The sequence below is a fragment of the Rhea pennata genome, chromosome 7 (assembly GCF_028389875.1).
Source record: "Rhea pennata isolate bPtePen1 chromosome 7, bPtePen1.pri, whole genome shotgun sequence".
NCBI classification, from domain to species: domain Eukaryota; kingdom Metazoa; phylum Chordata; class Aves; order Rheiformes; family Rheidae; genus Rhea; species Rhea pennata.
In genome coordinates, this window is record NC_084669.1 from 29218776 (window position 1) to 29233917 (window position 15142).

At 42.8% G+C, this 15142-nt stretch overlaps 1 protein-coding gene across 3 annotated transcripts in view; it reads left to right on the forward strand.

Moving 5' to 3' along the window:
* The first annotated feature begins 5686 nt into the window (after positions 1–5686).
* The window catches only part of NRG3 (neuregulin 3), a 402761-nt gene continuing 393305 nt past the window's right edge, over positions 5687–15142 (forward strand). For all 3 annotated transcript variants that reach the window (XM_062580115.1, XM_062580117.1, XM_062580116.1), the window contains exon 1: positions 5687–6395. In XM_062580115.1, coding sequence (XP_062436099.1) covers positions 5687–6395 — 709 coding nt within the window. The remainder of the gene's footprint in view (positions 6396–15142) is intronic.

Consider the following 15142-nt stretch of genomic DNA (forward strand, 5'->3'; position numbering starts at 1 on the left):
CATGCCCAGCTCCTCCTCAGCCTGTTCTTCAACTGCAAGTCTTCAGAAGGAGTAAGAGCCTTTCTCCTCCTGTGAGGCATGACCAGTTTCCAGCTGCCTTCTACAGTGTTATGATGTACCGTTTCACATGGTGCAGAGTCCTCTGGCAACTCTGCTGTTACGGGGAGTTGGGACTCTTGGACCTGTATGGTCTTCAAGAATACCCTGTCTATCTCTTGCTCATCTTTATGGATGCTACACAGCCTATAAACTTCCTCCTGTAACCCCTTTACCTGACGACACAACTCGTCTACAGCAGCAGACCTTCTGCAGGAGCGCTGTCAGCCCAGGCCTCACGGGGAGGCCCCATGCACTCCCTGCACTCTGAGACCTGTAGAGCTGCATCTGCTGTCAGAGGGTCTGTCTGGGTCTAAACCTCTGACAGCTGATGCAGCACTCCAACAGCTACAGGCGAATGAGCTCTGCAGCATGTCATGTCCATATTATCTCTGTCTGAAATCATTATTAAGTGTGTACTTGAGAGACTGATACAATACCACTAAAATCAGAATTTAAAAACTACTTTGATTGTATTCTTGCCAAGCAGAATTTCTCCCGTTGAAATTTATGGTCAGCTAAGAGTGGAGAATATTGAGAATTTGGCCTGATAAGAAGCAAGTCAGGCTTTTAGGATTTCAGTTATTTAGTAATAAATTCCTCCAAGGAATGTATTCAAATTATTAACATTTCTTGATTGAAACATGTTTTGCAAGTTTTGAAGGGGAAGTTTTGCTAACATTATGGAGTATTTCAATTAATCATTATGAACCATGCCAAGATAGACATTTGAATTGTATATATTCATTGTCATAGATTGAATTGTAATTCTAAATATTTAGTGGCAGCTCTGGCATTTGCAAATAGGCTACACATGATTTGAAAAAGATGAAGACATGCTGATTATTGAGAAGCAATCAACATACTTGCACCGTGTAAAAAGAGAGATGTATTTTACCCCATTAATTTAGCCATGGGATCGTTATTCAGAATTCATATTAGAGTGAGAGAGAGCAGACTCTCTTCTCCTTATTCCCAAAATTAACTGTCACTCATCTCACACCTGTTCGAGATTGACATAACGCTAACTGGCAGCTTGCTAACGTCCCAAATTGCTGCTGCACTTTTGAACTAGACGGTAGATTCCTGACTTGCTGCAACTCGCCGCGTTCCTCCCCGGCTGTGAGGAGCCTTTGTAACACCCTGTGTAAAAGTAAAAGGCAGAATACTTTGAGCTCTGCATTAGGCATAGGTATACAGCCCAAGCCTCTTTATAACATACGATTGAATAAAGCTAGTCTGTCTTGCCTAACACCTATTTTAGCAATCAAGATGGAAAATGTTTAGTTCTGAGCATTGATTTATGGGATCAGTGGAAACCTATTAGTGTTTTGTATGGAAGAAGGAATAGAATTACACACAGACCTCAGACAAAAAGCAAAGTTGCCCCTGACTGTGAACTAATTGTTAGGGAGACATATGTTGTAGGTGTTTTGGGGTTGAAAGCAAAGAGGAAGAATGGAGTGAGAATATTCAAATGCCCAAGTTTGGGAAAGTACCTCTGGAATGTAACACATACCGATGGAATCAGCCACAATTCCAGTATTTGTGAAATTGTATTTTGTTTGTTTCATCCAATTGCCAAGCTGTCAGAATATAGCAAATAAGGTTTGTGCTGTAAGGACTTGGGCTTTCAAGAGAGTATTTATGCTCTCAGCTGCTGATAGCACCATAAAGCAAGGTAACTCAAGAGGTTTTGATATTCACGGTGTCAGATAATATTTATATAAATTAATAATGAATGTCTTCAAACATTTTGTGGAGTTAGGGAGGAAAGAATGGCTTCTAAATAGATGTGTATGCTGGATTTGAACATAGGCATCTGAAATGCAGATTGTTTTGGTACTGAAATGGAGATGGTTCCAAAAGAGTCCTACTTTCCAATTTTGAGTTTTCATTGCTGCTGCTGAGTATTCTGAGGATGGTTATTCTGAGATTATTGGAACTGATTCCATGATAAAAGTTACAGAGAATCTAATTCCTTTAACTAATTTATTATATTTCACAATTTAAAGGCCATGTCACGGTAAATCATTCTGCCATATAGAAGCATATGAAGCTGAAAGAGCCAAAATTTAAGCGGTATGTGATAAACAATGCAAAATATGTATCAAGAATGTATCCTGTGTGTATGTGTCATGCCAGTCCTTAAGAAAATACCACTTTTGACTTCATCATAGATAAATTATTTAATTCACAGTTGTCCTCACGGAGATACTGAGGTAAGGATTTGTTAGCCAGAATCCTTGGGCATTTATATACAGCATAAATGAAGAAAAGTCAAGAAAAATAAATTATATGTTGTTTTCTGATCATGATAAACGTACTTCCAGAAAAAGCAAAAAAGCTGGGCTGCGGTACAGAGTGAGTAGGAAGAAAGGCAAGTGAAACTTACAAAATACCTTCGTAAATTAGAATTAATGTACTTAAGCAGATTCGGTTTAACAAGAGTGGGCTGCTTGGAGAAACAGATTATGATTTGAATATTAATTCTTAAGGACATAAATAATCTAGAAGAATGTAGATTTTATATCTTTATATACATCATAACACTATCGCATGAACTAATTACTACAGAAACAAGTTTCTGTACTCTGCTTGTGCTCAGCTGTCTGTCTAGGTGCATGACATAATTCTGTAAGACTTCAGAGTAAATGTAAGATAGCTTATCCTTTCTTTCACTGAAGGATAACCTACTTAAAATAAATTTACATTTACTATGGGGCTAAGGGGAAGCTACTTGGAGCTTGCTGTGTGCATAGTCATTTCATATTTTTAGACCAAAGAACTTTCTTGAAAGTGGATGATACTTAATGATAAGACCTTCATGAACTTATCTGTATAATGACCTGTTTTTAAGTAATTCAGTGAAGTAAGACATATTGAGAGTATTTTACAATCAATTTCAAAAACAGTCAATGTTTGACAAAACCCAATGATAAGAATAGGAAAAGGAACCTCAAAATTTTTTACTTGTGACACATAAAGTCTTTCAGTATTAAAGAAATGTATACACTTTGAGCGCTTTTAATGTAAAGGCATAAGAATGTGATACCATTACATCCATTACAGATTTTAGGAGCTGACAGCTTGAAAATCTTATTGGGGGAAGAAGCACACCTGAGACAGATGAAACAGTAGAAGTCTTCCAGACTTCATCCTGAGAAAAGTAAAAACTCTCTGGCTCATGAGTGTCGTAAAACATTTTTCAAGTGTTATGTTCTCCCAAGATACATCTGTAAATTGTTTGAGAATGAATGCAAAGAACAATTCATATAGAGCTTAGGGAACTGCTGTGCGGTTGCAGAAGAGGCAAAAGCTAAAGAACATGTTGCACAGATGGCACAGTGCCAGGAGCAGAATGGAAGTGTGCGTGATTTGCAGGGATGGCGAGGGCTGTGCAAGGCAGGTACTTGCCACTGTAAGCATTTAGTTCCAGTGTGCCGGAGAAAGTCTTGGAGTCTATTAAATCAGTGACAGAGCCTCTGATGATTCCCAAGACTTCACAGCCTTGCCCATTTGTTTGCTTTAATGGGCATCCATTTGAGTACTGGACAGTTCTCACGTGCTCTTTTCTAAATGCTTTCTCCCAATCCTTTTGCCACTTTACCAAATTAATAGAAACCTTTATATTCATATTTTCCAAGGCCAAAGTGCTTATTAATGAGAAAATATTTAAACAGAACACCTGCCTGATATACCACAGATTTCCAAATAGCTGTTAGCATAGACCTATCTTAGGGAAGCAGACAAGCTCCAGTTGATTCACCTGAAGTGACAATAATCTAGCCATCTACTTCACATAATTTTTATATTGTATTATAAATGCTATTAGCATTCTTTTAAAACAAAAATTCAAGCAGGATACTTTTCAGATGTAAAATTTATCTTCTATATTTGTGTATATACAGAACAAATTTCACATTTCATTTCCATTTTTTCTGCTCAATTGTTCTATATAAATATTAATACGCTGTTTAATGAACGACTCAGGAACCTTGTGCTCATGTGTCAATACGAAGAAATGACACGAATGGAGACACAGTGCAGAGGAAGGGGTTAAAAACATCTGTACATATTTTTCATACATCCTTTTCTAAAATTTTGAGAACAGTGGTCTAAGGCAATAAAACCACTCTTTGATGCACAGCTGTTAACCTTCAGTGGCCATCCTAGCTACTTAAATGTTGTGTCCAGTGAGTGAACGGAAAGGACGCATTCTTCACCACATTGAACTTAACTCCCCTCTGCAGGCACTGATGAAAAAGCCAGAGCAGCTTCAGTGTCGAAACTTGTCTGGCAACGTCCTGCTAGCTGGAGCCTTACTGTGTGCCTCTCGGCTGCTGAAAAGGGCCATCTTTTTGTTGCAGGTGTCTAGTGGGTTTTGTTTTCCTTTAAGGAATCGCTTTTAGGAACAACAGCAAAACGCTGCTTATTGTTCGTTATCAGATAGCATCAGTGTCAGAAAAGATCTTCCCATCCTAAACCTTGTCTTTGGCTAGGAATCCTCTCTGAAGGTGTCTCCACCTCCCTCGTACACACGCACACCCCTCTGCACCCCCCACATGGCTTTTTTCACATGCAGCTGCAGCCTATGCCTCGTTGGGTTACTACCCGCAGGATGGTTTCAGAGCTTTTTTCTTTCTTTTTTTCCCTTTTCCTTTCCTTCTTTCTTTTTCTTCCTTTTCTAGGCTCCGCTTGCCGTAGCATACACCCTCCCGAGGGGCTTGCCTGGATCATTTATTTATCTTGTGCGCATTAAGAAACCACCATTAGGCTTTGGTGGGAGGCGCCTGGCTCGGTGCGCGCTGCTTGCCTGCACCGCGGCAGCAGTCGAGGAGCGGAGCGGAGCGACGCTGCGAGCCTGGCGGGGCTGCCTGCGCGCTCCGCGCCGGAGCCGTCCCTTCGCCCGCTGGGTCGCCGGGGTCCCCGCCGGCGCCTTATTTTAATCTCCGTGCGCGTGGATTTGCGCCTCCGTCCCGCGGATCCCCGCCGGAGTGCTGATGCGGCGCCGGACTTGAGCGCGGGCGCGGAGCGGCGCCACCTGCCCCGGCCCCGCCCGCGGATCGGCCTCCGCGGCCCGGCGCGGGTTGGCCGCGCAGGGGCGGGTGCGCCGCGCCGCCGCCCCCCGCGCAGCGGCCGCGGGTGCTGCTGCGCCGCGGCCGCGCAGAGGCGGGAGCCGAGCGGGGCGGGGGAGGGAGCGCAGGAGAAGAAGGAAGGAGCGAAGGAAAGACAAAAATCTCCCACCCGGGGAGAGCGGCGAGGAGGAGCGGGCGTGTGAAGGAATGTGTCTGCTGGCCGCCGCGCCCGCGCGCTTGGGATAAAACCCGAACCGCCCCGGGAGGCTCATCCTTGCGACTTACACAGGGGAAGGAAAGCCGGGAGAAGCGGCGAGCGAAGAGGCAGAAGGGGCCGCGCAGGAGGAGGGCGCCGGCGGATGGCGCGGCCGCCGCCGTCCCGCTGACTCGTTGGCCGCGGGAGGCTGCGCGGCGCGGCGCGGGCTATGCCGGCGGCGTGAGTGAGCGGGCGCTGCCGCCGCCGCCGCGTGCCGCGCTGATGCCCCGCGGCCGGGCTGCGGAGGGCCCCTAGCATGAGCGAGGGGGCTGCCGGCGCCGCGGCGCCCGGGGCGGCGGAGGCGGCGGCGGCGGCGGCGGGGGGCCCGGGCGGGGATGGGGCCGGGGGGCCGCCGCGGGAGCTGCGCTGCAGCGACTGCATCGTCTGGAACCGGCAGCAGACGTGGCTGTGCGTGGTGCCCCTCTTCATCGGCTTCGTGGGGCTGGGGCTCAGCCTCATGCTGCTCAAGTGGATCGTGGTGGGCTCGGTCAAGGAGTACGTCCCCACCGAGCTGATGGACTCCAAGGGGATGGGGCAGGACCCCTTCTTCCTCTCCAAGCCCACCGCCCCCCCGCGGGGCGCCGAGACCACCGCGGCGGCCGCCGCCACGCCGCGGCCGCCCAACCGCATCAGCCCCCGCCTCACCACCATGAGCCGGGCCCCCCCGCGGCCCCCTGGCACCCGCGGCCCGGCGCGGGGCAGCCCGCGGCCCACGGCGCCGCGGCCCACGGCGGCGCCCCGCACGGCGCTGCCCGCCACCGGCCCCCCCGGCACCGCCGTCCTCGGCGCCCGGCCGCCGCCCGCCGCCGCCGGCACCCCGCCGCCGCCCGCCGGGCCCACTGCGGCACACGCTACCTCCGCCTACAAGATCTACGTCCACGACTCGGCGCCGTCCTGGACGCTGTCGCCCTTCCAGGAGTCCACCACCGCCGCCGCGCCCGAGGCCAGCACGACCCCCAAAACCCGTAAGTAGGGCGCACTTGCCTCGCCCGCGCGTTCGCCGCCGCGCAGAAGCCGGTGTCTGCTGGTGCCGGCAGGGTCGGGCCCACCGCTGCTCCCAAGTTCACGCCGCTCCCCTGCCTGCCGGGCCCCAGGGCAAGTGCCCCCTTTGCCCGATGGGTCTGCAGCCGGAAGCAGCCGTGTGAGGTGGCCGGGTTTCGGTGCGTTGGTGGAAAGCTACACACCCTCTCCCCCTTCCAGGTCGCCCCGGGAAGGCATCTAGGAGACGCTGGGGGATTCTCGAGCAAGAGGGATAGGTGGTGCCCACAGCGCTGTCCTGCCTCTCGGCAGGATGCAGGCTCTGACTCTGGGCTGCTGTGAGTAAGCTGACGGCTGGCAGCGCTTCGAAGCGCCTCGAGCAGGCTGTGCTGTGTCTCACTGGTGCCGAGAGTTTTCTCTGGCTTCCCACAGAGTTACCTCTGCGGGAATAGAAAACCTTTTAAGCAGAGTGGCCTCCCGAAGGATGTCCCCTCCATCCCAGCGCTTGGCTGCTGTGAGAGCTGCCGCCAGCCCTGTCAGAGGGAGCAGCCAGGCACGCCGGGGATGTGCAGGCACAGCCAGACCGGAGTGAGGCTTCCGTTCGTAGTGTGCTTTCCACAGCCTCAGTGTGCTGTTGCTGTGACAGGCTGTGTTCTAAGCAGTGGAGGGGTCACTTCCCTGGACAGGCGATTGCTGGCTGATTCTCCCCATCCTCCCAGCTACGGCTCTGAGGATTCTGGTTACATTTGAAAATCAGTTTGGATTGGGTGCATCAACTTTCTGCTTTCCGTAAAGGTTGTCTAGGACAAACACAATCTGTGCCAAAATAACTTCAGTGCAGTGCTATTTAGTAAAACAGTTAATTATCCTGTATTAGTTTTGTGTGTTTTCTCAGTTGCAGTATAGGAAGTAAGGAGCTGGTGTGTCCTCCATTAACTCTTAGTGCTTCTGTTAGGAGCATCAGTTCAGTTTAGTGCTACCACCTGAAATGCTTTTACAGCTGATAGCTCCCCTTTTGCATACTGATCCATGGTTATTCCACTAGAGGATTTTGTTAGCTAGTGATTTAAACTTTGTTCATTAAATCTGTTTGCTGTTGAGCTCTGGGACGGAGAGTATACGCACAACAAGCTGATCTTGTGAACTGACAAAATAGGATGAAGAACAGTAAATTGGATGTGTGGGGGGGAGAGGGTGGGTGTGCAGGTAGTGGGTGACTGGGAAGGGTTACGAATAAAGCTACCGCTAAACCAGAACAGCAAACAAGGCAGGGGCTTGCTTCCCCAGTGTCTGCCATAGTAGCTGAGAAAGAACCATCCTTCACAGGTGTGAGCAAGCCTGCCTCCTCTGTAGCTACAAGCTAAGGAAGGTGGATGTTACCAGAAGGAAAATTTCTTGTGGAGCTGAACCCTACCTCTGCTGTTTGCTTTTTTTGCTCTGGCTTATGAAGCTGTGTATGCTGCTACTTTTACAAACCAGGCAAAGGGAGTGGGTTTTTTTGTTGTTTGTTTTTTTGAGAGTGTGTGTGTGTGTGTGTTTTTCCTCCAAACTGTGGCTCTGTTCTTAAGCCTTGTATGAACCAGAAATGGTACTTGGTGTTTCAAACTGCAGAGACTTGTATGTGTCTGAATTGCTGCCTGGGCTTGCTGGATGGGATCTGTTAGTGTCTAAATGCTACCTTGCAATCTCTTCCTTTGTCCCAGTTCTATCTTTGTGGCGATGTAATGAGAAATCCACTGCAATTTCCGCCTCTCTGTGCTGTCTCCTTGCAAGATAGAAATGGGAATAATACCTTGATTAATAAATAATGGTCAGCTGGCAGGACTCTCCTCCATGCAAGACATACAAAAGAAGAAAGAAAAAAAAACAATATTGAAATGTTACCAGCAGTTGCACTGTTTTATAAGTAATGTTTGTTTTAGAGAGAATGCTGATACGGTTTATAGCAGGGTGGTTCCCCTTATTAAATACAGCTCATTCATTTATAGGATGAAATGCAAGAAGTGCAAATCCAGCAGAAATTGACCTTGTTTGGGCACATTGATAGCAGAGATTATCATTAATGGAAGATTAAATAGATTACATTAAAAAAAAAAAAAGATTTGAATTTATAGGGCGTGTGGATTTTTTTTTTTTTTGAAAGCCTACAGCTGTACTTCCCTGATACATGTAATCATCTCTGAGGATGCATGTAAAATTCTCTGAGGCTGCAGTATCAACTGGAGGGGAGAGGGAGAAGAAACATGATCTTTTTTTCCTGAACTGCTGACATGGTGTGACCCTGTAACCAAATATCTATATCGACCGCTTTGCTTTGGTTTTGGTAACTAACAGCTCTTAGGAGGAGAGAATTTTTTCTAGAACAAATTTACTCTCATTTTACCGAGTGAGGTGCGTGTTCCTTCTGTGCCCATTGCTCCAGCTGCTATTGAAATGAGAGTCATGGATCCCGTTGTATCGTGTGAATACAAATATGACATGACAAAGCTGGTGCCCCAGCTTTCAAAACAGTGCACACCTTTGTGTGATCCTCTGGCTTGGCAGGGCAGCTATGCAGGCAGGGCTCATAGCTTGTTTAGCATTTCACAGCTTCAAAGGAAAGAAGAAGCTGTCTTTATTTCTGTTGCTTCATGTTGCAGTTTGTTTAATCATTTTTTTTCATGTTAAAATGTTGGCCTTAATATGTGACTTTGGAAAGTAGAAGGCAAGTAAAGAGTTATTTCTTAAGAAAGCTGCATGATTGCCCACCTGAAGTACATGTTGGTAAAGCCTTTTCTCTGTGTGTGTGTTCATCTGAGGAGATGTTGTGAAATCTCTCACTTTTTTGTGGGTGTGCATAATGACAATAATTCTTGGTTGTGTTTCACTCAAAGTCAAGCTATCTGTTAGCTTTTTTTTGAAAGTTCTTGATGAAGATCCTTCAGGTTCTGACTAAGCAAAAGCCACTTACTCATCATTTCTCTCTCTTTCATGTGTCTCTATGTGTTTCCCATGAACACACTCAGGCTATGTCATTTCAGCATGAGCCTCTTTATCCAGCATTCAACATTACAAAATACAAAACAAAAACAAAACACTGATTTAGAAGGATAGTCTAGTTTGTAGATTTGAAGAATCTGCGAACTAACTGGAACACACCGGTGAGGTTTTACTTTTAGCAAGCCATTGGTTTCATTTCTGAGGTGTTATGCCCTGATTTTTCCAATATGCATTTTTCATGGTACTCTGGGTTCTTCAGTAATGTTATCATCTTTAAATTGAGATATTGTACTTAGCTGAATTCACATAGGAACTCTTATACACTTATACACTTATAGCACTGTGGTTTTACTTGTGTTCGTATGACCACAAGCTAATGCAGAGAACTGTGGTCGGGCAGGCAAGGCTCAGCTAATGTATAGCAACCAAGGAAAGAGATGTTACAGAACTCTTAATCAATATATTTTATGAAATCCAATTAAGAGCTGTTTTTATGAGTCCAGACTGCAGTCTGAGTATATTTTGATTTCCTACTAAAGGATTGTGAGATTTTTCTGGTCCAGTTGTTTATCCTAGGCATGTCTTTTATCTGTTTGTTATGCACAGTGTGGATTCAAGTAATAAGCATCTGGCAAATGAACTGTTACCAACACTGACATTTTGGTGAAAGCTGTTTGTTGTATTCTGCACTGACTCAAATATCCTTTTTCACATTAAGGATGACACGTAGATGGAACTGCGGGGTTTACCAACTGGAAGGTGTTGTGGGAGGTGCCAAGCTGTAGTAAAACCAGATCTACTGTTTCTAGAGCTCTGAAATACTCTGCCAACAAATGACACGTAGCTGTGAACACTTCACGTTATTATCATGAGCTGTCATTGAAATCAAGGAGAGTGCTGTAAAGCTTATGCCTTTAGTGTTGACTAAGATTAATGTATCAGTTATTTATCAATTTGTATTGCATCAAAAGTTGTTGAATTGAAAGTAAATTGAAATGAACAACTGGGAGTTCTAGAAGCATTTGCTTCTCTTCCTCATTCCCACTTGCTTTCTATTCACAGACTCTGAGTCAGCATACCCCAGACACGATCAGATTTGTTTCCCATCCTAAACGCTTGTCAACGGGAAGGCTATTGTCGAGATAAAAATAACAAATACAGAGTTGTAGTTACATCACGAAAATGGAAACAATTTTAATATTTTATTTTTCATATTTTATAGTTATATCTGTTTCCGTCAAATTGGATGATCCTAGACTTGATTTCATTTTCTGTTTATAATCCCACTTATTTTTATCCTTAAGAGCTAGTAGAATTATCACTATTTAAGTTCATAAGGAAGTGGACTGTTTTAATAAAAGTCACACTCACAGATGTGTACCTCTCTGTCTGCTGGGATATGTTTTCTTTACTGAGAAGTATTTATTGAGGGTTGTTTGGGTACCATGACCTAGGAGAGCTTTTGCAGCACGGGTACGGTAAGAGGAAGGAGTATGGCTGAAACTGTTCCATGCTGCCTTTCAGATATGAAGAAAATTCTTTTAGGGGCTGTAAGGATACTTGTTACATTGAGCTAACATAGGATCACTGGTAAAAGCAAAGGCTTGTGTTTTATTTGGCATAATTATTTTTTTTAGCATCTATACAGGGACATTATGTGATATATTATATGTTGACAACAGAATACTGTTATTAAATTAAAGTATTGATTCATCACAAAGTATTATGCTAAAGTAATGTCAGTGGTTTGTCTAAACCCACAGAAAATGGAAATTAAAAATTAAAGCAGAAGACCTGTCTCTATCTACAGTGTTGTGTCTAATGTTGCAGTACATTCATCATCTGAGTCATTGCTTTGCATCCTCCTGCAATGCCCAGTAAATACAAGGATTGGTATGGATTTGGCTCTGGTTTATCTTTAAATTCTATGGCACGTGTGGCTTTCAGGAAATATATAAAGCATTCTGTTAGTAATTTTGCTAACTTTCCAATGACTTGTTTGGAAATAGCACAGGAAACTGTGCATAATAAAATTATGTGAGACTACTTGATCACAAAAATAGATAAATTTAAACCAGAAACCTTTGTATGCCACTGAGACCAGCAATTTCCTTCCTCCCCCCTCCACCCCCAATTCTTCTAGTGTTGCACTTTAGACAAATTTTTGGTACTCAATCTTAACTAAAAAAACAGAAAAAAGCAGATGTGTGTGCTTATGGACATTGCCCGGTTTCAAGGAGAATCAGGACCTCAATAGTAACTTCAAGACTAGTCTCTGCTAAGCCAGGAGACTGCTTTGGTTGTACTTGTCCTTGCAGTGCAGTTCAGAAATAGCCACTGCACATCAATATAAATTTAGTTGCTTATCTTAGGAGGCTTCCTGGTAGCTAACTGGAAATGAAAGCCAAAATATCATGCGTCTCTTCACTTGGGAAGTTTCCTTTATGTTCTGTTCATGTGGAAGGGATTCATTTTTGTTGTTAAACGTGAACACATTTTTTTGCACTACAGGAGTAGACAAAGTGCGTTTAGGAAATGCAGCAAGATACTTTGTGTTACGGAGACTACTTCTTAGGTTGATGGATTTAGTTCTTGGAACAACATGGTGAGGGTTAGAAGCACAATTTACTAAGAAAGCTCCTCTTCAGATCAGAGCTGTGGCTGTGTTTTCTCATTACTCAGAATTATATTTCCCAGGCTGCCATCTCTTCATCCTCAGTTTCATATGTTTACCTTCCCCTTCATACCTCATCTCAAGGCACTCCGCTGAGTAAAGTACACCTTCAGTAGAGAAAAGTAGCTTCCAGTGAGGGGTGATCAGACAGGCTTGCCAAGTGAGGATCCTTTTGAGCAGAAAAGGAAAAGAGAATGAGCATTCAGATGGAGCTCTAGGAGGGAGGAGGGAAGGAGGGGGGAGAGAATATGTAAATGCAAATAGGTGAGCAAGCGTATTCTGAACAGTTTTTTTATAAAACAGGTTTGTGGGTTCCCTTGGGTAGAATATGCTCAAGAGGAAGAAAACTAAAATAGAAACTAGATTTACAATTTTTTTTCTGTTGAAACTGAAATTTATTTAATTGGATAACCTTTCCCAGGGAAAAATACATTTGCTAAATGCTTATTGCTAAATGATTAAATGTTAGTTTGTTTCTTAAACTTTATCAATATGCTTTAGGCACCATCTTGTCTTCCACTCTTCCAACTTTTAAGAACCCTTTCTGTTAGCAAAGGGCAGCATTCTGCATAGCCTCTTCTGTATTTCTCATGCAGCATGTAAATGTATGGAGTCCGTGACTTTTAGGTCTTTTTTACCATTTATTACTCTCTTTTCTTTTTTAATGGTGTAGTGCTGATGTCTGCTGACTTCAAACAAGACATTCAGCTTCAAAGATGTTTTACCTGGTTTCAATTTAGATTAAAAAAAAAAATCTGATTTGTTGAGGAAAAATCATAAATCATGTTTTTCAGAGAGTAATTTAAATTTTTTATTTTTTTACAAGAATTAAACCTTTAGGGAAAACGCAAGCAGAATGGAAGTGGGTCACTGTTCAAACCTTGTTACAATAGCTCTAAAAGAAAACATACCTGAGTAAAAAGATAAAGTAAAAATTTGGACTGAAATACATCAAGAAATTCCTATTCTGGCCCCTGCAAAATAAAATCAGCAACCTGAAAAGTCTGTTCTTCTCGCCCTACTACCATTTCCTTTTTGATTGTTCCTCTTTTTGTTTTATGGCTTTTCCTTTCAAAATTTAAAATAATCTCTTAGTGATTCCAAGTGATCTGTAGTCGTCCTCAGCTTGTATTTTACATTCTAAGATTCATGTGGAAGATGCACATTAGTAATCCTTGTATATTGGCAATATGGTAGCTATTTTTTGTAGAAAAATGAATTAATGTTTTAATTTATTTGAAGACATTTCCCTGAGGCATTTTGTAACTTTGTTAGCAAAGAGATGAGAGAGAATATCCTGGGATGTTCTGTGAGTTAGGTAGTTTTCAGTCTTTGGTTTTTATAATGAGATTATTACATGGCACAATTTTGGAAACATAGGCCCAATTTAAGATGTGTGAGTGATGCATTTTCTCTTTTGTAGAATTATACATCTGCAGAGTCAGGGTCAATTTATGTGATTAAATCTGTTACTATGCCTGAATTGCAGTTCGAGTGCTTATAAAATGTGCTTGCATAAGTAAATGTACATCAGCTTTAAAGTGTTGCTTTTTAAAAGGTGTCAGCATTATTTAAATGTGCTTGTTCTAACAGAGTTTCCATTAGTGTATTCTTTTCTTTGTTTACTATTACCGTGAAGATTTACCACTATTCTGTTTGTTGTTTGCTGAAAATATGTTCTGTAGTAAAATCTTTGTATTCTGAGGATAGTAGTTGCTTAGCTGTAGGCTGTCAGAAGACACAATGGTCATGGATTTTTGCCTATCACTTTTAAATGATTTTCTTAGATCTGAATTTCATATTTTTTGTGTTATTCTGAAATATATTTCTGTTTCCATACATCTTTCTTTTTTCTGAGTATTACTTCTTCAGCTAGAGATATGCAAATACTGACTTTTTGTAAAGCATATAAATATAAAATATTTTCTAAAATATCAGAGAAGTTGTATTTTAAAATTTAATTATATTTCAGAATAATATTATTAAGCTACCTTCACATTTTTCATTTCACAACATCATCACTTCAAAGCTGAATATTCTAGTTCAGTATCAACTGAACCCTGATTGTTGCTTGTTACCAGATAGAGGGGCTATAGCACTGTGTAATGACATACCGTTAAATTAGTATTAATAGCAAAGTGCTTCTCTTACAGATCTGATCATTCTCATTGATGTCAGCATTTGTAAAGCAAGCATTTGAGATAAGATAGAGTTATTCTCTTGGAATGTCTTTGGTGCCCTGTTTTTATTGGAATGACAAAGGTTATTTCCTACTTGGTTGGCAAGTGATGTAGAAAACATGCAATCTAGCCTGCAATTGCTGCCTCTAAATATAATCAGGATCTTAAACAAACAACTTGTGTCCAAAAATGTTACTAACCTGCAAAATGATTCTGCTTTGTGCAATGCAAATATTTTACTTGGTTCTCCCATACTAATGTGCTATAGCATTTCCAATAGCATGCTCAAAGTGACTGACAACTGCAAAATCTATCCAACCTTCTCAGTGGCTGAATAATACTCAAAGTGTTAAGAAACAAAGTTTCCCTTCATCTTTTTTAATATTTCTCCCCCCATGAAAGTACAGTAAAATGGTCAGAGGAATATAATTAAGATAGCAGTAAGTTATTCCCTAAGTTTTGATTTGGGAATTGATTATGTAATACTTACTAAAAATGAACTGTTAATCATCTTCTGAATTGATGTGTTTTGTTACTCTAAAAACAGTAGTGATATATGGAGAGGAAATTAATTTTATTTTTAAATCTATTGATGAATCTGCAAAAGAGAAAAAAAGATTTTTGTTTTCAGTGTCTCAACTAAAGCTTCCATGCTAGTAATTTTTCTACGATTTAGCAGTATCAGAGATGAAGACTTTACACTGTCAGGGTTCAGTGGACAGTGGGCTCAGAAACTTAACTGAGGGAATTACTCTGATGAATGTCAGTGCTCCTGACTTAGGAGGCTAAAGGTACTTTTATAATTATTTCGTCAGTAGCTAAACCACATTAGGTTTTAGCCTGCAGTCTGACCTAGCTACATAAGGGTTATAGTGTTAAAGCCTAATCCCTCTCTCACCGT